Raw genomic sequence first — 23,699 nt, 5'->3', positions numbered from 1 at the left:
ACCTTACCAGGTCTTCAGAACTCGCTGTGCTTTCCTTCAGTGTTTACTGTTTACACACATCTCAGGGAGGGGTTTAGTTGGTATTCTAGCAGTATCTGAGGGAACAGAACATGCTTTATCTGTTGCTGACAAACAGCAGAAACATTAGTTAGGCTTGGCTGAATGTGTGTTGCACAAATAGTAACAGGATTGAAAGTATTGCAAATAGTCATCAGACTAGGTTATGGTTAAATTACTTAACGTACATTCTAAAATTATGTTAGGTGGAAGTATAAACAAAACTGACAAAAAAATCTTGTGTAAGAAAACAGGGGAAGGCACTTTTTACAAAAATATATATATTTTAAAAAATCATTAGTTCATCTTTCCACAAAAAGCTAAGCAAGGGTTATATTCAATGGTATTCAATACCAATACTTTCTACTAGACACAATTTTTTGTTATAATCTTTAAAGAGGCAGCATTATCCCAAAATTAAAGGAAAAGGTTTTACTTTGGGTTGTAAAGTTCAGTACCTAAATGAAAGATGTTTGATTTTCAGAAATGCTAAACATCTGCAACGCCAGTGATTTCAATGGGGGTTGAGAATGCTCAGCGTGTTTTCAGATCAAGTCATTTATTTATATGTGCGGCTGTAGGTGTTATACCAATAAAATAAAAATGAGCAGGATCTTATTAAAGGGGAAAAGGCAAAATGCCACATTTATTGTGAATACAGAAAGAATCATAGTAAGCAGTTAGTTATAGCTATAACATTCCATGCAATTTAATATTTATTCACACATTCATTCATACACACACACACACACAGGTTCTGCAAGGTTGTTATCATAGTTACCAGCCTTAGAGTTGCTCATGCCAAGCCACTGGCCAGGTGGCCTGGACATGAGGAGGGAGCAGGGCCTTGTCAGATGCACATCTGATGCACCTGGAAGTTGGTTTGCAGAATCAACCCCCAAAGTTCTCACTTTCTAGAGTCCATTTTTATAGGAATTTATTCCTATGCCAGTCTGTGGGAATTGCTTCATCATGCTGTTGCTGAATCAATCAGCAGATGGCACATTCCTGAGAGCTCCGTGCTGCCAGATGTTATCTTGTTCTTTGGTTCTCCCATCCTTGAGGCTGTTGGGTGGATTCCAGGCTGCTCTCCGGGGGTCCTCTGGTTATTTCCACTTGACGCCTTCTTCAGCCGATGGACACTGGATTCTTAGGCTGGCACCTCCCTGATCATTCAGTTATTATCCACACCAAGCATCCATCCACATCCATCCTCTGTCTCTATTTTAATCAAAATTGTTAACAAAGCGAGGTGACGACAACAAAAGTGCGGGGAGTCTCTGGGTGCTGTTTCTGTTGTTACAGAGTATTGGTTTGAGTCTCTCTCTGTGTGAGTAGTTGTTGTTACAAAGAATTGCTCTGAGAACAGACTCTGTCTCAGAATGTACTAACACAATTAGCAGCTTGCAAGTTTCACACAGAGAGGGAGAGAAACAGTACCAAAAACCAAGAGACCTCTTAATTAGTAACACTCTGGAATTTAAACTATGGGGAATCAAACTCATTTGTGATTTTAATACAGAACTTCTTTAATATGATCCAACATAGGCACCCAAGTTTGAACATTCTGGCCACAGTTTGTTTGTTTGGTCATCAGAATGGCCAGCTTTGCTGAAGGTGCTGTGTGTGTATGCAGTCTGGCTGATTGGATCACCGGGACTTGGGTGGGTAGGTAGGTAATCCAGCTGGATCACCTCAGCAGCAATCACCCAGCCTCACTCAATTTCCTCACCCTAATCCTCAGAGCCCAGCTGTGAATTTCTAGGCCCATTGGAATGATAGCGGCAAAAGCAAGATCAGAGTGGCTGATATTTTCACCAAAACTCCACTGTCGCACCTGCCTTTTCTGGTACCATCCCCAAGAATCCAATCAAGTGACATATCAAATGGTAGCTGATAATGATACTATGAACTGGTGTGTGAGCTCTAAGAGGAGTTTGGAGATGTCTACCTGGAGACAGGACTATCAGGTCCTAACAGGAGGATCCAGCTCAATCCATGGTAAAAGGAATGTTAAGAAAGGAACTGATTCATCAGGACTTTTCTGTAGGTTAGTTTAAAGCAGGGGATCTCAAACACGCGGCCCGCAGGGCTATTTCCTGCAGCCTGCCAAGCTCCCCGTGCCTGCCCCCAGGCCAGGGGTGGGCAAAGTACAGCCCGCGGGCCGAAACCGGCCCACGGGATTACCCCCGTGGTGCCGCAAGCCCTGCCCCAGTCCCTGAAGAAGCCAGCAGCAAGTCCCTGAGGCCAAGGGTGGAGAAGAGGGCTCAGTGCATTGCTTTCACATGCAGGCACCGCCCCCGCCACAGCTCCCATTGGCTGGGAATGGGGAACCGCGGCCAATGGGAGCTTCGGGGGAGGTACCTGGAGGAGTGGCAAGAGCAGCACATGGAGCTCTCTACCCCTTCTCCCCTGGGCCAGAGAGACATGGTTCCGGCTGCTTCCCGGAGCGGAGCTGGGCCGGGGCCAGAGCCGGGGCCAGAGCCAGGGCCGGCAGGCAGGCAGGCAGCCTGCCCTGGCCCGCGCCACTGCCACCATGGAGCCACTCTAGGTAAGCGGCGCCAGGCCGGAGCCTGCACCCCGAACCCCTCCTGCACCCCACACCTCACCCCCCTGCCCTGAGCCCCCTGCCCCATCCCACACCCCTCCTGCACCCCACACCCCAACTCCCTGTCCTGAGCCCCCTGCCGCACCCTGCACACCTCCTGCATCTCAACTCCTTGCCCTTAGCCCTGCCACACCCCGCACCCCTTCTGCTCCCCCTGGGGGCAGGGAGGGGGCAGAGTTGGGGTTGGGACTTTGGGGAAGGGGTTGGAAAGGGGGTGGGGCAGGGGCAGGGCCTCATGGAATGGGTGGAGCGGGGGTAGGGCCAGGGGCAGTGAGGGGTGGGGGTGTCGGTGATTCGGCCCTCGGGCCAATGCACTAGTCCTCATGTGGCCCTCGTGGTCATTTGAGTTTGAGACCCCTGGTTTAAAGCATATTGTCTAGCAGAAGACAATAAACCAGAGGTGGGCAAACTACAGCCTGCGGGCCACATCCGGCCCTTCGGACCATCCTGCCCGGCCCTTGATTTTGCTGCAGTTCCTCCATCTCTGCTGCAGCAGTGTGCAGAGAAGATGGATTAGTGTTGCTCTCAGCTCCTGCCCACTGGTTTCCCTCTTCCTCAGATGAGTGGCCAGCAGAATGAGGAGGGGCCTATAGCATGTGGGAAAGGACAGAAGACCTAGAGTTGGAGGGGAAAGAGACATGACATGGGCCCAATAGAGCAGGAAGAAGTCTGGATGTGGGTGGGAATTGGAGAAGAGAGCAGACTGGTGTGGTGTGTGAATGGAAAAGAGACAGTGGTATAGAAAAGAGGAGGACACAAAAAAGAGTAGGGAAAAACAGTGAAGATAAATATATGTAAGGGGAGAAAATATGTGAGTAAAAAGCCTGTACTCTATGAACCAAAAGGTTTGCTGTCTGTACTAACTAAATATTTGGAACCTGAGATGGGGTGCTGGAACAATTTGTACAATGAGGGTGCTGACAGCCATTGAACCAAACTGTAAACCCTGCATATAATGGAATCAAGCTAAGGGGTGCAACAGCACCCTCAGTACTTTCCAGCACCTATGACCTGAGAAATGACCACAATCCACACAGCTTTTGCAGTGTGGCACGATGTCTTAAGAATGTCTAAGGTGATACATGCTCCCTATTCTGCACACTTATTTATATAGGCCCCCTCATCGCCCGACTACTCAACAATGTGAAGAACTAGGTGTTAAAATTCTACACAATGTGTAATTCATTAGTATTTAACATAGCATAGAATCATAGAATGTCAGGGTTGGAAGGCACCTCAGGAGGTCATCTAGTCCAACCCCCTGCTCAAAGCAGGACCAATCCCCAACTAAATCATCCCAGCCAGGACTTTGTCAAGCCTGACCTTAAAAACCTCTCAGGATGGAGATTCCACCACCTCCCTAAGTAACCCATTCTAGTGCTTCACCACCCTCCTAATGAAAAAGTTTTTCCTAATATCCAACCTAAACCTCCCCCACTGAAACTTGAAACCATTACTCCTTGTTCTGTCATCTGGTACCACTGAGTACAGTCTAGATCCGTCCCCTTTGGAACCCCCTTTCAGGTAGTTGAAAGCAGCTATCAAATCCCCCCTCATTCTTCTCTTTCGTAGACTAAACATCCCCAGTTCCCTCAGCCTCTCCTCATAAGTCATGTGTTCCAGCCCCCAATCATTTTTGTTGCTCTCTGCTGGACTCTTTCCAATTTTTCCACATCCTTCTTGTAATAATATCCTTCTTGTAATAAAATCCTGCTATAATATGCTTATGCCTCTCTTCTGTAGATATCTGGGAATCTGGCACCTGTATAAGGGAGAAAACTAACTGCAGAACTTACAGTAGCCTGTCTTCCATAGAATCACAGAATATTAGGGTTGGAAGAGACCTCAGGAGGTCATCTAGTCCAATCCCCCTCTCAAAGCAGGACCAACACCAACTAAATCATCCCAGCCAAGGCTTTGTCAAGCTGGGCCTTAAAAACCTCTCAGGATGGAGATTCCACCACCTCCCTAGGTAACCCATTCCAGTGCTTCACCATTCTCCTAGTGAAATAATGTTTCCTAATATCCAAAATAGGTCTTTAACCTACTAAATGCCAGCAATTGCCTACGTCACTGGAGCATGAAAAGGTCCCTGTGCTCTACCAATTCTTAGTAGATAAATAATCTGGCCCAAGGAAGAAATCCAAGACCACAAATAGTAAAAAGGATTTGAAAGTCAAATGTCCTAGTGATAAATGGGTACATAAATGCAACCAGATCAGAATTACATCCATACATTTTAAGAATAGAGAAATTACATTCAATTTTAGTCCCAGCAAGGATAGGAGGCCTGAATGGGTGCATACGATAAATACAATGTTGATGATAAATACCCAGACTGAGACAGACAGTGGGAATATTTAGTATGTTCTCTGTAACTGTTGAAAGTACGCAAATACTGGCATTGGGTAAACCCCTTGATATACATCATCTCAATCACTTGCAAGTCTTCTTCCTCTATGATTTCAACAAATCATGCAAAATTAAGGTAGTGCCTAATCCCTGCAGTGTTGAATACCTGCCTTTCCCATTTCAATAAGTGCTGTGGGTATTCAGTATCTCTTAAATTTAACTGCTACAAACCAGTTGAAAAAGGTATGTCCCTGCACAAATTTACACCGATTAACCAGAGCAGTTTAAAATTGGACCTGTAACTTAAACCAATGAATGTTTGAGAGTAGCTCAGGGGTAAAATTTTCAAAAGTGCCCCAGGCCCAGATTTCTAAACATACGTACGAGTTGCTCTGATCATCACCACAAGGCCTAAATGGCTAATTCCCATTTTTGAAAATGACTTAGGCACCTAACAACATTTGTGATCTGGGACCAAGTCCCACTGAAATTAATGGTAGTTAGGTGCCTAAATACCATGCCTTAGATGCTTAGAGCTAGATCCACAAAGGTACTTAGGCACCTAACTGTCTCCTTAGGTGCCTACATCCAACATCAAGCGGAAAGGTCCTCTCATGGATCAGTAAATGATTAAAAGACAGAAAACAAAGGATAGGAATAAATGGTCATTTTTCAGAATGGAGAGAAGTAAATAGTGATGTCCCCCTGAGATCTATACTGAAACCTGTGCTGTTCAACAGATTCATAACTGATCTAAGGGTAAACAGTGAAGTGGCAAAATTTGCAGATGATACAAAATTACTCAAGATAGTTAAATTCAAAGCAGACAGAAGAGTTATGAAGGGATCTGCCAAAACTGGGTGACTGGGCAACAAAATGGCAGATATAATTCAGTGTTGATAAATGCAAAGTAATGCACATTAGAAAACACAATCTCAACTATATATACAAAATTATGGGATCTAAATTAGCTATTACCACTCAAGAAGGGGAGCTTGGAGTGATTGTGGATAGTTCTCTAAAACAGGTTTCAGAGTAACAGCCGTGTTAGTCTGTATTCACAAAAAGAAAAGGAGTACTTGTGGCACCTTAGAGACTAACCAATTTATTTGAGCATGAGCTTTCGTGAGCTACAGCTCACTTCATCGGATGCATACCGTGGAAACTGCAGCAGACATTATATACACACAGAGATCATGAAACAATACCTCCTCCCACCCCACTGTCCTGCTGGTAATAGCTTATCAAAAGTGATCATCAAGTTGGGCCATTTCCAGCACAAATCCAGGTTTTCTCACCCTCCACCCCCCCACACACAAACTCACTCTCCTGCTGGTAATAGCCCATCCAAAGTGACAACTCTCTTCACAATGTGCATGATAATCAAGGTGGGCCATTTCCTGCACAAATCCAGGTTCCCTCACCCCCTCACCCGCCTCCAAAAACCAAACACACAAACTCACTATCCTGCTGGTAATAGCTCATCCAAAGTGACCACTCTCCATACAATGTGCATGGTAATCAAGGTGGGCCATGTCCAGCACAAATTCAGGCTTTCTCACCCCCACCCCCATACACACACAAACTCACTCTCCTGCTGGTAATAGCTCATCCAAAGTGACCACTCTCCCTACAATGTGCATGGTAATCAAGGTGGGCCATGTCCAGCACAAATCCAGGCTTTCTCACCCCCGCCCTTTTTTTTCCCAAGGGACACACACACAAACTCACTCTCCTGCTGGCAATAGCTCATCCAACTGACCACTCTCCAAGTTTAAATCCAAGTATAACCAGAACGTCTGGGGGGGAGGGGGGATACGAAAAAACAAGGGGAAATAGGCTACCTTGCATAATGACTTAGCCACTCCCAGTCTCTATATAAGCCTAAATTAATAGTATCCAATTTGCAAATGAATTCCAATTCAGCAGTTTCTCGCTGGAGTCTGGATTTGAAGTTTTTTTGTTTTAAGATAGCGACCTTCATATCTGTGATTGCGTGACCAGAGAGATTGAAGTGTTCTCCGACTGGTTTATGAATGTTATAATTCTTGACATCTGATTTGTGTCCATTTATTCTTTTACGTAGAGACTGTCCAGTTTGACCAATGTAAATGGCAGAGGGGCATTGCTGGCACAGGATGGCATATATCACATTGGTGGATGTGCAGGTGAACGAGTCTCTGATAGTGTGGCTGATGTTATTAGGCCCTGTGATGGTGTCCCCTGAATAGATTTGTGGGCACAGATGGCAACGGGCTTTGTTGCAAGGATAAGTTCCTGAGTTAGTGGTTCTGTTGTGTGGTATGTGGTTGTTGGTGAGTATTTGCTTCAGGTTGCGGGGCTGTCTGTAGGCAAGGACTGGCCTGTCTCCCAAGATTTGTGAGAGTGTTGGGTCATCCTTTAGGATAGGTTGTAGATCCTTAATAATGCGTTGGAGGGGTTTTAGTTGGGGGCTGAAGGTGACGGCTAGTGGCGTTCTGTTATTTTCTTTGTTAGGCCTGTCCTGTAGTAGGTGACTTCTGGGAACTCTTCTGGGTCTATCAATCTGTTTCTTCACTTCCGCAGGTGGGTATTGTAGTTGTAAGAAAGCTTGACAGAGATCTTGTAGGTGTTTGTCTCTGTCTGAGGGGTTGGAGCAAATGCGGTTGTATCGCAGAGCTTGGCTGTAGACGATGGATCGTGTGGTGTGGTCAGGGTGAAAGCTGGAGGCATGTAGGTAGGAATAGTGGTCAGTAGGTTTCCGGTATAGGGTGGTGTTTATGTGACCATTGTTTATTAGCACTGTACTGTCCAGGAAGTGGATCTCTTGTGTGGACTGGACCAGGCTGAGGTTGATGGTGGGATGGAAGTTGTTGAAATCATGGTGGAATTCCTCAAGGGCTTCTTTTCCATGGGTCCAGATGATGAAGATGTCATCCATATAGCGCAAGTAGAGTACGGGCGTTAGGGGACGAGAGCTGAGGAAGCATTGTTCTAATTCAGCCATAAAAATGTTGGCATACTGCGGGGCCATGCGGGTACCCATAGCAGTGCCGCTGATCTGAAGGTATACATTGTCCCCAAATGTAAAATAGTTATGGGTAAGGACAAAGTCACAAAGTTCAGCCACCAGGTTAGCCGTGACATTATCAGGGATAGTGTTCTTGACGGCTTGTAGTCCATCTTTGTGTGGAATGTTGGTGTAGAGGGCTTCTACATCCATAGTGGCCAGGATGGTGTTTTCAGAAAGATCACCGATGGATTATAGTTTCCTCAGGAAGTCAGTGGTGTCTCAAAGGTAGCTGGGAGTGCTGGTAGCGTAGGGCCTGAGGAGGGAGTCTACATAGCCAGACAATCCTGCTGTCAGGGTGCCAATGCCTGAGATGATGGGGCGCCCAGGATTTCCAGGTTTATGGATCTTGGGTAGTAGATAGAATATCCCAGGTCGGGGCTCCAGGGGTGTGTCTGTGCGGATTTGATCTTGTGCTTTTTCAGGAAGTTTCTTGAGCAAATGCTGTAGTTGCTTTTGGTAACTCTCAGTGGGATCATAGGGTAATGGCTTGTAGAAAGTGGTGTTGGAGAGCTGCCGAGCAGCCTCTTGTTCATATTCCGACCCCTTCATGATGACAACAGCACCTCCTTTGTCAGCCTTTTTGATTATGATGTCATTGTTGTTTCTGAGGCTGTGGATTGCATTGTGTTCCACATGTCTGAGGTTATGGGGCAAGTGATGCTGCTTTTCCACAATTTCAGCCTGTGCATGTCGGCGGAAGCACTCTATGTAGAAGTCCAATCTGCTGTTTCGACCTTCAGGAGGAGTCCACCTAGAATCCTTCTTTTTGTAGCGTTCGTAGGGAGGCCTCTGTGGATTAGTATGTTGTTCAGAGGTATTTTGGAAATATTCCTTGAGTCGGAGACGTCGAAAATAGGATTCTAGGTCACCACAGAACTGTATCATGTTCGTGGGGGTGGAGGGGCAGAAGGAGAGGCCCCGAGATAGGACAGCTGCTTCTGCTGGGCTGAGAGTATAGTTGGATAGGTTAACAATATTGCTAGGTGGGTTGAGGGAACCATTGCTGTGGCCCCTTGTAGCACATAGTAGTTTAGAAAGTTTAATGTCCTTTTTCTTTTGTAGAGAAGCAAAGTGTGCGTTGTAAATGGCTTGTCTAGTTTTAGTAAAATCCAGCCACGAGGAAGTTTGTGTGGAAGGTTGTTTTTTTATGAGAGTATCCATTTTTGAGAACTCATTCTTAATCTTTCCCTGTTTGCTATAGAGGATGTTGATCAGGTGATTCCGCAGTTTCTTTGAGAGCCTGTGGCACAAGCTGTCAGCATAGTCTGTGTGGTATGTAGATTGTAATGGATTTTTTACCTTCAGTCCTTTTGGTACGATGTCCATCTGTTTGCATTTGGAAAGGAAGATGATGTCTGTCTGTATCTGTACAAGTTTTTTCATGCAGTTGATAGAACCTGGATTTGTGCAGGAAATGGCCCACCTTGATTATCATGCACATTGTGAAGAGAGTTGTCACTTTGGATGGGCTATTACCAGCAGGAGAGTGAGTTTGTGTGTGGGGGGGTGGAGGGTGAGAAAACCTGGATTTGTGCTGGAAATGGCCCAACTTGATGATCACTTTAGATAAGCTATTACGAGTAGGACAGTGGGGTGGGAGGAGGTATTGTTTCATGATCACTGTGTGTATATAATGTCTGCTACAGTTTCCACAGCATGCATCTGATGAAGTGAGCTGTAGCTCACGAAAGCTCATGCTCAAATAAGTTGGTTAGTCTCTAAGGTGCCACAAGTACTCCTTTTCTTTTTTCTCTAAAACAGTTGCTCACTGTGCAGTGGCAGTCAAAAACGCTAACAGAATGTTAGGAACCATTAGGAAAGGGGTAGATAATAAGACAGAAAAGTTCATCATGCCACTATATAAATCCACAGTAGGCCCTCACTTTGAATACTGCATGCAGTTCTGGTCACCCCATCTCAATAAAGATATATTAGAATGGGAAAGGTACAGAGAAAGGCAACAAAAATTATTAGGGATATGGAACAGCTTCTGTAGGAGAACAGATTTAAAAGGCTGGGATTTTTCATATTGGAAAAGAGATGACTAAGGGGTGATATGATAGTGGTCTATAAAGTTATGAATGGTGTGGAGAAAGTGAATAGGGATGTGTTATTTTCTCTCTCACATAACACAAGAACCAGTGGTCACCCAATGAAATTAATAGGCAACAGGTTTAAAACAAATAAAAGGAAGTACCTCTTCCTACAATGCACAGTCAGCCTTTGGAATTCACTGCCAGGGGATGTTGTGAAGATCAAATTTATAAAGAACTAGATAAGCTCTTGGAGGATAGGTCCATCAGTGGCTATTAGCCAAGTTGATCAGGGATGCAAGCCCATGCTCTGAATGTCCTTAGCTTCTGATTGCCAGAAGCTGGGAGTGGATAACTTGGGATGGATCAGTCAATGATTGCCTGTTCTGTTCATGCCCTCTGAAGCACCTGGCATTGGCCACTTTTGGAAGACTGGACCTTTGGTCTGACCCAGTATGGGCATTCTTACGTTCTTATTAAAGTACCACTGACTTTCTCAAGATCACTGCTCTGCTGCTGCCCGACCCTATATGTGCCTACATTTCTGCTGTTGGACATGCACAAAGCTGCTCAAGACCTGACACCACTCCATAATTAAGCTTCTCAGAGACTTTCCTCATACCTAAACCCTGGCGGGGGATTCTCAATTTAGGCATTCTCCTCATAGCTCACCCGTGAGGCCCAATCAGATAGCCATGCTCAGAGCACACCTAACTCACACAAAAGACAGCTGGCAAGGGCGAGAATATGTCTCAAAATATCCAGTAGCCAGTACACTCACCTGGGACACATGAGACCCCATTTCAAATCTCTTGATTTGGAGCTGGAACTTGAACATGACTTTCCCACATCTCAGGTGAGTGCACCAGTCATTGGGCTATAAAGTCACTCTGTCTGGCTTACTGACCTTTTAATTGTTATACATAGTGGAACAGCTTCAACAGGGAAGACTGAGAGAAACACAATCCAGAATACCCTACAGCTGGGGCCACCCAACCTCCTGCATAGCAAACACAACCATACTCCTACTTCTTTTGTTTTGACTTTCTGTTTGTATTTTGAGGCTTATTCCCTTCCCTTTTCTTTTCTTTTCTTTTTCCAGGGTGTATTTTTGACATAGAAGTTCGGACTGGAAAGGATCAGCGATTTAAATCACCAGGTATTCCAGAAGGCCATCCCAATGCAGGTCGCAGTGTAGGACAATGTGAAGATTCCCCATGCAGTTTAATAAAATGCAGAAATGGTGGAATGTGCATGGAAAGTGGCTCTACCGTTTAGTGAGTATTATTTCAGTGTGCAGAGTAACAGCCGTGTTAGTCTGTATTCGCAAAAAGAAAAGGAGTACTTGTGGCACCTTAGAGACTAACCAATTTATTTGAGCATAAGCTTTCGTGAGCTCGTGTAGCTCACGAAAGCTTATGCTCAAATAAATTGGTTAGTCTCTAAGGTGCCACAAGTACTCCTTTTCTTATTTCAGTGTACTAAAACATGGAAGTGCTATATCTGAATGTTCATAGAGTGAACATCTTTATTTAGCCTTGAAAATAAAAATGGAAATTCACGTTACTTATAAAGAAAAAAATATATGTTGGAGGACTGGTTGGTTTAGGGCCTGGTTAAGGTACACAGAGCATGTCAACATTTTTAATACTGAAGTATTAAAATAATAAATATTGTTTTTGTTGCGTGAGACTCTCAAAAGTGCTCAGCATTGTCTAACTCTGCTCTGGTTAATGTTATTGGGAGTTTTATCATTCACTTTCAGTGAAACAGAATTAGGCTCACCCTCAGTGATTTTGAAAATTCCAGCTACAGTTAGTTATTAGTTGACATAACCAAACATGTAAAAACAAGTAAAGATGTATTGCTATCCCAAAGAAGAGGCACTCTAAATGTAATATGCCTGTTACAGCCCTGGCTGAGTTCCACTTCCAGAGGGTCACCAGGCTGTTATAACTAGACCCAACCATTGGACCCTCCACCATGCTTTCACATCACCTGGATCCAAGCAGTGTCCAAAAGTTCTTGGCCTCTAGGGCACGCTCCCAGGATACAGACTCCCAGTCTGGCACCCCTACTTGGGATATGAGACCCCAACAGTCCACCTGCCCTTGACCATGAGACCAGTGCATGTTCTCCCATAGTCCACCTTTGTGGGCACTCTGGATTACAGTTTAACTCTTTGAGGACTCATGGCAGTTAAAGTAAGAAACATAGGTTTCACAAAGGAACATCTTAAACACACGCTTTACTCATAGATATCACAAGAGTTACAGATCCAGGCAAAACAACAAACTCCTGAACACAATCCCCCTTAGTATGGTCTCACCCCTTTTTGTGAGTCTCTACGTTTGGTCCAAGTTCTTAAGGGAGGCCACATCCTCCTGCCTCCACTCCTCCTGGTGAGTCTTCTGGTTCTGGTGATTAAATGGCTCTTCTTGCTCAGCAAGCATGTCACTTTTAAAGTAGTCTGTGACTTTCCTTCTGCTGGAATTTTCAAGGCTGCAACCCCATATGGGATTGCTGAGAGAAAATCATTAAAAGTCAATGGCTATGGTTGTACAGGGTTAAGTTATTCAGTGTTGATGATTCTTTGATGGCCCTGTTTCAGTTCCCCAAATATAGCCTCTTTATATTAAAAATAGACATTTTAATCCACACTGAAGGTTACAATCATAATTGCCGTATAATAAAGAGGAATTCATAATTGAACACAGACATATTCCTTAAACTGTTACAAACATATAAGAGGTGAAGCTAATAAACAGCCAAAAAAAACAAACCTCAAAAAATGGAATGGAGAATGTGGGCAACAGCTGGGCTATCAACAATATACATGAATGCCATGATGGTTTTGTCAACTAATTATGGGATTGGGGTTTACTTTTTCCTTTTCTTTACCTCAGGTCTCATAGGCAAGATGGTAGAAGTGAGATTTTAGGAAAATTTGAAAGAGGTAATGGAGGATGGTATCTTGGAGATGGAGGTTCTATTTCCTGATGCATCATAGACTTCCTACATGACCTTAGGCAAGACACTTGTTTCTCTGAGCCTGTAAAATTGGGATAATAGTGCTTCCCCACCTCATAGGGATATTATGAGGATAAAAATATTAACGATTGTGAGGAACTCAGATACTATATTGATAGGGGGCCATATAAGTACTATGATAGATTAACTGAGTCTATCTGTACAATGATTTGTGGTTTCCTATCCACTCTGGGAAAAAACTCCTGTTGAATGGAAACTAAAGACCTCTTGTTCCAGATGTTGCAACCAACCAGTGTGATTAAATGTTATAAAATGCCTGGGGTGAGCTGCTTTGTGTGGACACAGGCCACTTTTTAGATTTCATTATTGCAGCTGTAGGTCAGCACTTTAATTATAATGAACCTTGGTTTTGCAATAGTTTATAACTCAACTGTAAAAATTTTGCTCCATGAGGAAACTTGGTTTTAAAGGCATTTACTGGGAGAAGATGATTAATTTTTACTTCCAAATGGATGCTTTGTTCATTTATTAGATACCTAATATAATTTTCTACAAAGATGTACTGATTTAAATCACTTAAGACAACATGACACAGGAAAAAGGATACATACATTTTACACAATAAACTCTGTGTATGCACATCGTGTATGTAAAATGTAGCCATACAGCTCCAGAAATCAAACAATATGGTGTGAGAGAAAAGGATTGCACATGTGACAAAACCTGTGCTGACTTTGTGCTGGTGTTTTATCCCTAAAAATCCTGCAGAGCAGCAGTCTATTTGTGATTTGGTTCTAGTTGCTCAACCATAGTACATTCCTATACTAAGTGTCACAACCCTACTGGCACAAGTGCAGGATCTTGCCCGATCCCTCCAGAGCCACAAAATCCTCATCACCATCTACGTTTCGCTCTTTCTGAAGAGCAAAGCCTCAGAAAGCCATTTTAAAGCTTCATTTTCATTTACAGAAGCATATGTGAAAAGTGGTCAGTTGCCAGCCAAAAAGACACAAGTGGCCAAAAAAGTGGGCTGAAGCCAGAAACGCTGGCAGCCTGCTCCAAGCTGCCCACCTGCAATCTCTCTGCTCAGCAGCTCTTGTGGCTCTGTTCTGAGTCACACTGCTCTCCAACATTCCTGAGGAACAGAGAGCCTCTGTCAAGTGTGCATGTGAGTGGAGGGAGGCAGCAGTTGGGGAACATTTGGAGAGAGGACAGAAAGCCAAGGTGATGGTGGGAGCTGTAGCTATATTGGAGGGTTTGATACTATGGGGATTTCATGTACCTTTTAATATTTTTGAAACTCCAGCTTAGGTTATGGCTTGTGCTAGTGTTACATTGATTTTCACTTATCATGGTCTCTACTAAAGAGCACCAGTCTGTTATATTAATTCAGATGGAATAAATGTGCCCAAAGATTCAAAAATATTAACATCACCCAGTCACTGTCCAACAAAAAACAGTTTTAAATAAGGTTGGGGGTTTGGTAGACAGAGACCTCAGCCTGCTTAATACCATGACAAACACACTATTAAAAAATCATTCTATTAAATATACAGAAAAAGCAGGAAAACCAGTTAAAGCACTTGAAGTGTAAATACCATCCACCCACATCAATGGGCGAGGAAACTTGATGGGGCTAGAGGTCCCAGCAGTAGGGGAAGGAGACACTTGCCAAGGGACAATAGAGAGCTCCTACCTCTGGGAGGCTCTGGCACCCATTGGCTGGCTGGGGTGGAGGGGTTTTGATTTGAAGCACTTGGAGGAGAGGAAGGTGATCAGGAACAGTCAGTATGGATTCATCAAGGGCAATTCATGCCTGACAAACCTGATTGCCTTCTATGATGCGATAACTGGCCCTGTGGATATAGGGAAAGCAGTGGATGTGATATATCTTGACTTTAGCAAAGCTTTTGGTACGATCTCCCACAGTATTCTTGCCAGCAAGTTAATGAAGTATGGATTTGATTAATTGACTATAAGGTGGATAGAAAGCTGGCCAGATTGTCGGGCTCAGCAGGTAGTGATCAACGGCTCAATGTCTAGTTGGCAGCCGGTATCAAGTTCGCAGATGACATTAAGCTGTGGGGAGAGGTAGATATGCTGGAGGGTAGGGATAGGGTCCAGAGTGACCTAGACAAATTGGAGGATTGAGCCAAAAGAAATCTGATGAGGTTCAACAAGGACAAGTGCAGAGTTCTGCACTTAGGAAGGAAAAATCCCATGCACCTCTACAGGCTGGGGACTGACTGGCTAAGCAGCAGTTCTGCAGAAAAGGACCTGGGGATTAGAGTGGACGAGAAGCTGGATATGAGTCAGTAGTGTGCCAAGAAGGTAAATGGCGTATTAGGCTGTATTAGTAGGAGCATTACCAGCAGATCGAGGGAAGTGATTATTCCCCTGTATTCAGCACTCGTGAGGCCACACCTGGAGTATTGCGTCCAGTTTTGGTCCCCCAACTACAGAAGGGATGTGAACAAATTGGAGAGAGTCCAGCAGAGGGCAACGAAAATGATTAGAGGCCTGGAGCCACATGACTAATGAGGAGAGGCTGAGGGAACTGGGGTTATTTAGTCTGCAGAAAAGAAGAGTGAGGGGGGATTTGATAGCAGCCTTCAATTACCTGAAGGGGGGTTCCAAAGAGGCTGGAGCTTGGCTGTTCTCAGTGGTGGCAGATGACAGAACAAGAAGCAATGGTCTCAAGTTGCAGTGGGGGAGGTCTAGGGTGGATATTAGGAAACACTATTTCACTAGGAAGGTGGTGAAGCACTGGAATGGGTTACCTAGGAAGGTGGAGGAATCTCCATCCTTAGAGGTTTTTAAGGCTCGGCTTGACAAAGCCTTGGCTGGGATGATTTAGTTGTTGGTGGTCCTGCTTTGTAACCCCTGCACTGGAACCAATTAAATGCCTGGTATAGGCGAGTATGGGTGATGGGTGAGTAGCACCCCTCCCCTGTGTTAAAATTTAATAAAAGTTGCGGCTTGCTGCTTAATTGCATGCATGTGTCTGTGCTCATGTTGCTGCTATGTCCATATCAAAGTATTAAGTAAGGTTTTAATCTTAACTTCCCTTTAGCAGGAAAGTCTTTAAAGGGGAACAAACATCCCTTGTTTGACATCACTTATGTGGTATTAAGGGTGGTAACTTCTCTCCTTTTGGGGAAAAGAGAATTTAGTTGAGATGGGCTTGAGATGTTGTTGCTGCTGGTGTTGTTACAGTCCGACCCCATTTCTTGGAAGACAAAACAAGACCACAAAGAAAGAAAAGAAAAGAAAATGTAGCTTCTGATTCTGGTGTTGACTTCCATTTGCAGTCTCGCTGCTGGAAAAACCCAGGCACAACCACTCTCAGACCTGGCAAACTCATACCAGCCTCAGGCTGTTCAGGGCATTGCTTTTACGTGCCTCTTTCCGGTCACTGGCTTAAATCAGTGTAGCAAAATATACAGTCTTGGCCAACCAACCCAGACTCTTATTAAATAGAAGGTTTCAGAGTAACAGCCGTGTTAGTCTGTATTCGCAAAAAGAAAAGGAGTACTTGTGGCACCTTAGAGACTAACCAATTTATTTGAGCATGAGCTTTCGTAAGTGAGCTGTAGCTCACGAAAGCTCGTGCTCAAATAAATTGGTTAGTCTCTAAGGTGCCACAAGTACTCCTATTAAATAGAAGGCGAGAGAGCAGGAGGTCAGACTAAATTATCATGATGGTCCATTCTGGCCTTTGAGTCTATGAGAGGGATAGGAGAGAGGAAAAAAGAGAAGAAAAGGATATACTGTGTGGGTGGGGATATGAGACAGGTGGTGATCGGGATCCAACCAACACTGGTGACGTGGTGGGGGCCTCTGGCGCCCTCTCTCTGGCCCAGTCTGCTCAAGACATCTTTCAAGATTGGGATGAAGAAGGTCTAGGGGCCCAAAAGATGGTGTGAGGGGGATGGCAGCCATGATGGTGAAGCTCACTCCCGTAGCCAATTTTTCTCCCCAAAGTCATGTTCTTTAAAGACCAAAAAAGGAGTGATGAGTAGAATAGTTCACCCCTCACCCCCAATTATTTTTGCCACCAATTAGGCTAGCTTTTAGCACACCAATTCTGGTTCAGTGATTTCAGACTCCACCCTTTTCTTGTTTACCAAGTGTGATCTTAACACAAGCCTTGAGCTATATCAACAGGCCTTTCTGTTTGTGTAGACATACTCAGTACACATGTGTGTGTCTTTTTAATGTTACTTCAATCGTTTCCTAAACAATTACACTCCCTGAATCCCCCTTGGCCCCAGAAAGTGCAGCACCTTGACAACGTGGCAGCTGTATAGCTCTTGTGTGATTCTTGTCGGTATACAATATCCGACAGTACCAGCTTACACAGGCTCTGTGGGTGCTTCTTTCTCTTTTAAGATCATCTGTGGCCCTCTGAAGAGGGTGTCCTTTGGGAAATTTGGTTTGTGTTCAAATATTTTGCGTCTCCTGAAAATGATTTCCCTCTGGAGATTTTCTTGTTGCTGGTTTGAGCTATTTCTGCACTTTGCCCACACCTCCACCTGGGAAGAATGTGCAGTGCAGTTAAATTGGAGATTCAGTTGCTATGGGGATGGTGCTTCAGATTTAAGTAGCAGCAGAAATGTACAGCATTTTCTGTGATCTTTCAGTTAAACTTTACATTCCAGTCAGCAGTAGGGCAGCCACATGTGTTTTAAGTAAATAAAGACCCACTATTTGAAAAATACGACTTTTTTTTTTAAGGGGCATTAATACATGTCAGTGTTCTGTTTGTGGGCCAAAGTTGTATACACTAGAAGATCATATATTTGCATCATAGTCTATGATGCCTTGCATGATTCTTGCTGAAATAGGGAACAAAGTATGTGTTTGCCCAGGACAAGAGACTTTAGGCCCCATCAGGGATACTCGTAAAATGAGGCATTTGCATTTTGATCATTAGAAAGAGCCCTTTTTGATCTGATTCCAGGAGTGGGGCCTATATGTTTATAGATAGAAAAGTGAAATAGAATCCCTCAGTGTAATTATTATGATTAGATCTGGTAGGAGGTCCCACTTTTATTCAGTATATTTAATAGGTCTCCAGATTAAGGACTATTGGTTGCCTTTACTCCCCTTATACAATGCTCATTCATTTGAATAATCATTGTGTATGTAGACTGAGAGCAGTACAAGGTTGGTATACCCCTACACTGGTTGAGGTGAGTCTGTTTCACCACTTAGCGTTTCTTCTAATCAGTGAAGATCAGTAACCTAGATGGCAATGGGGCATCTGTTTCTGGCATTACAACTGCTTCACTTTTTTGTATCGTATCTTACTCCAAGTGTGTCATTTGAGTAATATCAATCTGCTTTTTTACTTACACAATGAAAAGAAAAAAGTCACATACTTTGCGGAGGTAGAGATTTCAGAAGCCTTTATTTTCTCTTTAAGTGTCAGTTCTGCAGCCCTTCAGACTGTTCTTTGTTTACAAATAGTGATGTTTTCCCTCAGAATGCATTTCTCTCTCCATGCTCCATCTTTGGTTGACTGTCTTCCCACAATGTTCTAGTTCAGCATTCCCACAACAGGTTCCAGCTCCTCCTGGGGGATTCCTCAGCACTCCTAGGCCAGCCAGGAGATATAATCCCTCCAGCACATCCTGGGTCAGCCTCCAGGCCTCCTCCCAGTGGGACATACCTGATAGAGTTCCAAAGGAAGCCTCCCAAGGGTCATCCTTTTCAGGTGTCTGAACCACCCTGACTGGCTCCTATCAATCCGGAGGAGTAGCAGCTCTACTTCAAGGCTCTCCTGAAAGCTGAGCAGCTCACCATGTCTCGAAGAATAAGTCCAGCCACGCTGTGGAGAAATCTCATTTCCACTGCTTGTACTCGTGATCTCATCCTTTCGGTCATTACCCAAAGTTCATGACCATAGATGAGGATGGGGACATAGATCAACCTGTAAATCAAGAGCTTTGTCCAAGAACTCAGCTCCCGCTTCATTGCCATGGATTGGTACAGCACCCGCATCACTGCCGCAGTCACACCAATCCTCCGGTCGATCTTCCACTTACCATCATTCGGGAACAAGACCCCTAGATACTTGAACTCTTCCACTAGAGGCAGCTGTTCCCCCCTCACTTGGAGAGAACAGTCCACTTTCTTCTGGGAGAAGACCATGACCTCTGATTTGGAGGTGCTGATTCTTATCCCAGCTGCTTCACACTTGGCAGCAAAACATTCAAGTGCACATCAGAGATCACAGTCTGAAAAAATTAAACGTTAAATTTGTAAATCCAGAGTATGGATTTTTAAAATCTCTTAGGTTCCTGCACACTATTGTTGAGATATTTTCAAAATATATGTATATGATATATATTTATTATATGTTTATAGATATATTTACTATCTATCAACAATAACTGTTATATTTACAAAACGTGTGTGTGTGTGTATTAATAAGGTGAACCTACATCATGAAGATGCATGGTGAATAGGAATAAATGTGGAAGGATCTGGTAGAGAAAAAGCTGAGAGATTTACTTAAGTCTTTCTCTGAAAATAGGGGGAGGTGCTGACTATGTCAGTTCAGTTTTGACTTTTTGCAGATTATAACTTTTTATTTCCCAGAATACCTTTCTATGGGTCAGATTGTAATATGCTTACTCAATTTAGGTAGAACATAAAATTATCACAATATGGCCAAAATTTTTGCTGCTGTGATGCTGTGTAGTCTGTCTTTTCCGTAGACTGTTTCCAAATTCCAAAAAGCATACAAGAGGTTCATAAAGGAGGTTCTCGGGTTTTATAAAATCTTCCCATTCCTAATTACCGCAAATTGCATAATTTGTGTCCTGGCTTAACACAGATGATGTATGCCTACTATTCAAGAAGTAATGTACAGCGCTGCTTTCTAATAAATTATACATACTTCTTGAGATATTTCTAAATTCCTTTCACAAAAGTACAATTAATATTTAAGAGCCTCTTATCCTAAAGAGAAGAAATCTGCAATCAAATTGAATTAATGTACAATAATATATGAATTATTCTTACTTAGGAAAGCACTGATCTCATGACTTTCAGTGATTAAACCTGTTAAATCTTTTCACCTGTTTGAGTAAATATGAGAGGATCCCTGGGGTATTTGTTTGTCTGTGATTAATTATGACTTGTTTTCTTTGATTCCCGTTCCTATCTAACAAGACACACTTTCAAGGATGCTGTGTGTTTAATGCAGGAAGATGTGTTTAATGGAAGCAGCTGTTCTAAGAACAGAAAAAGCCATAAGACACAAGGCACTATATTACACCTTGTAGGTTACTGCTATATAGGAACCAGGAAATGCAGCACAATTGCACAAGCTTCTATGATGTAAGATACAGACTTGGTATGAAATTAATAAAGAGACATTTTGGAAGATATTGAATAGATTTTAGCCTGCAGAAGAGAAGAATGAGGGGGGATTTGATAGCTGCTTTCAACTACCTGAAAGGGGGTTCCAAAGAGGATGGCTCTAGACTGTTCTCAATGGTAGCAGATGACAGAACGAGGAGTAATGGTCTCAAGTTGCAGTGGGGGAGGTTTAGATTGGATATTAGGAAAAACTTTTTCACTAAGAGGGTGGTGAAACACTGGAATGCGTTACCTAGGGAGGTGGTAGAATCTCCTTCCTTAGAGGTTTTTAAGGTCAGGCTTGACAAAGCCCTGGCTGGGATGATTTAACTGGGAATTGGTCCTGCTTCGAGCAGGGGGTTGGACTAGATGACCTTCTGGGGTCCCTTCCAACCCTGATATTCTATGATTCTATGATTAGATACATTATACTTTAGTTATGGGTCCCAATTTGGCAGTGACATACAGAGGCCCAGCTCTCCTTGACTCAAACAGGACTTGTGCTGCTTACTTCAGAGCTGAATTTCGTACCTGGTATGGACCCTTAAACCTCTGAAGTCACTGTATGAGGATATTTATACTGTGTGTTAAGAGTGTTGTCAGGTATGTAAGTGGCAGGGCTAGGTGAACTGGTTCAGAAAAGCATGACACCCTGAAATACGAACCAAAGTGCAAACGTTACAAAACTTGAACCTGTATCTGAAACTTCCAGGATCCGTCAGTCCAAAGTGATCTTTTTGTTTCATACCTTTGGGGGTTGTGTGTTTGAGAGCTCCTTTCTCTTTTCACATCTGCCTTGTGCAGCACCTCTCTTAGAATGAAGGCCCCCTGCAAAACAGGAGATTTCAAAATTACCCAATGTTCCCTGAAGCATATTTTCAAAGTTTCAATTGTATGGAGAAGAATCTACAAATAGGGAGACTTTCTGCACTCCAGAATATGCCACCACAAAATGATAGAGATGTGGGAAATGGGCACACAAAGTTGTCCTCAAAATCTAAAGAAGCAGGATTGTGGAGGAGTCCACTAGCCCGCACCATCTGGCTAACTCTTAAAGAAACAGAAATGAGGAAGGAATGGCCTGAGAAATCCAGGCAGTGATGAAGTAGCAAGCCACTGTATTTCTCCCTCCCCACCCCAGAAAACAAAAACAAACAAGAACAGGACATAGATGAAACCTCAGGTCTGCAGGATGGAGAGGAGCTAGGTAGCGAGAGGAATTGGTGGTACCTATTGTCTGGGGAGACAGGACACCAGCAATGATTCAGATAATGTAGTTAAGCATCAGAAATTGTAGCTGTTTCTCTTCACTGAAGCTGAATTCTGACTCTTTGAAGGTCTGCTCATTACTAATCAGGAAAGACAGACTGATCCCAAATCTCTCCACTTGCCTCCCTAAAGTGTGGCCAGTTTTGAAGCTGGTTCCAGATCCAAACTTTGTGACAGACCTCTCTCTAGTATGAGCCTGAACCAGAACCCAAAATCCACACAACTCTGAACTTTGGGAAAGTCTGGGTTCAAATCTACAACTAAATTGCTAAGCTGAGGCACATCTGTCATATTATTATTGACACAGGGTGATGTGTGTTCATGGCACTTGACATGTATGGAAGAAGGAAGCTGATCAAATTCAACCCTCATGCAAGTAGGTTTAATCCCATTTAAATCAGTAGATCTAGTATTTCACTTTTAGGTTGCAAGAAAATGTTCTGATATACAAGTGTCAAAAAGAAATATGGTGTGAAGGGAGGTGGGGGAGAGAAAAAAATCCCTCTTATGAGTCCCAGCAAGGGCAGCCACAGCTTCCAGGTCCTTAGTCCATCAAAGCACAAGAAACAGACATTTCTATCTGCCACTTAGGAAACTAAATTACTTTCCTGCCTCAATGGTTTCTATGCATCAAAGCATAATGGTTAAGGATGAGAGAGAAAATACTCTAATGCTAAACTCTGATGAATTGAGGTGCTTTTGTTACTGTGAGGTCTTGTCCTCTTTTCCCTTTAATTTTAAGTAGCCGTTTATCACTGTGAAGAGGTTGCAGGTAGTAGTTTGCTTACCTGTTGTCCTTTGCCCTGCAGGTTTAAAGAAACAATAATAGCAGTACTGTGCCATGTTCACAAAGTGTCTAGGAAATGAAAAATAGTTACAGATCATGCCTGAGATAAGGATATAGCTCTTGCCACTGTTTCAAAGATTCCTGGACGTCCTTTGCCTGTGAGCTGATTGAAAGAGACAATGTAGCTCAGCAAGTCTGAACAAATGTCTGGGGAAAGGACCAGTCAGAATCTATGTTCTATTCTTGGCCTTGAATTTTACAGGCAACCACTAAAAGGCATTCATTTAGAGAAACACTGAAATGTCATAAATCTGAGACAAAGTGGGACCTGAAGAAGAGCTCTGTGTACAATGCTTAATTTGAAATGAAAGCGGTGCCTGGGCTCAAGTTGAGCAGCTGCTTGCCAGGGACTCGGTTCTGAAGGCAGCGCAGTTGCCAGCAGCAACGCAGAAATAAGGGTGGCATGGTATGGTATTGCTACCCTTACTTTTGTGCTGCTGCCGGCGGAGGTGCTGCCTTCAGAGAATGGAGGCTGCTGGCCAGGAGCCCGGAAGTGCTGGGGCTAGGAACTGCCAAGCCTAGAGGTGCCAGGACTCAGCTCTGGCAAGCCCCGGCACAAATTAAACACTGTCTGTGTAGCTCATGTTTGTCTCTTTCACCAACAGAATTTTGGACCAGTAAAAGATATTACCTCACCCATCTTGTCTCTCTAATATCCTGGGAGCACTATGGTTATAACAACATGTCATAAAACTGCCACTGGATAATAAAATGCAAATTGATTTATGCATTCAAACTATTAAAAAGAATTCTGCTTTCAAGGAGAAGGTCCATTTTTAAATCTCTGTATCAAGCTCTACAACACTAAAACTGACTTTAATATGGACAACCAGCAGGATGGTTTGTTTTTCTTGTTTGAGCTGAGTGATTCCCCTGGCTCTAATTAAACACAGAGGTGGGAAAGGCCAGCAACCACTTACCTTTTCTTGGGTTCCCTCAGTTTGATGATGGCATTAATGACTGCAACTAGTAACTATATGCAACTTATGACACAGGCCTCTCCCTCCTTCAAACCCTTCCCCAGATCCCACTTCTGCTGTGCCTAGGAGAAGAAATCAGCCAACTAAGTGGCGAGCTGAGAGGCAGCCACAGAGCCTGATCTTACTACTTTTCCCTTGC

General features: G+C 43.6%; 1 protein-coding gene across 1 annotated transcript in view; it reads left to right on the top strand.

Annotated features, from left to right (window-relative positions):
* The window catches only part of EYS (eyes shut homolog), a 1,492,075-nt gene that overhangs the window by 1,438,452 nt on the left and 29,924 nt on the right, over positions 1–23,699 (top strand). Inside the window, exon 43 of the mRNA XM_084624916.1 lies at positions 11,205–11,379. Coding sequence (XP_084481042.1) covers positions 11,205–11,379 — 175 coding nt within the window. The remainder of the gene's footprint in view (positions 1–11,204; positions 11,380–23,699) is intronic.

This window comes from Lepidochelys olivacea, assembly GCF_965140295.1.
Source record: "Lepidochelys olivacea isolate rLepOli2 genome assembly, chromosome: 3".
Lineage (NCBI taxonomy): Eukaryota > Metazoa > Chordata > Testudines > Cheloniidae > Lepidochelys > Lepidochelys olivacea.
This window is presented reverse-complemented; position numbering and strand designations above follow the sequence as displayed.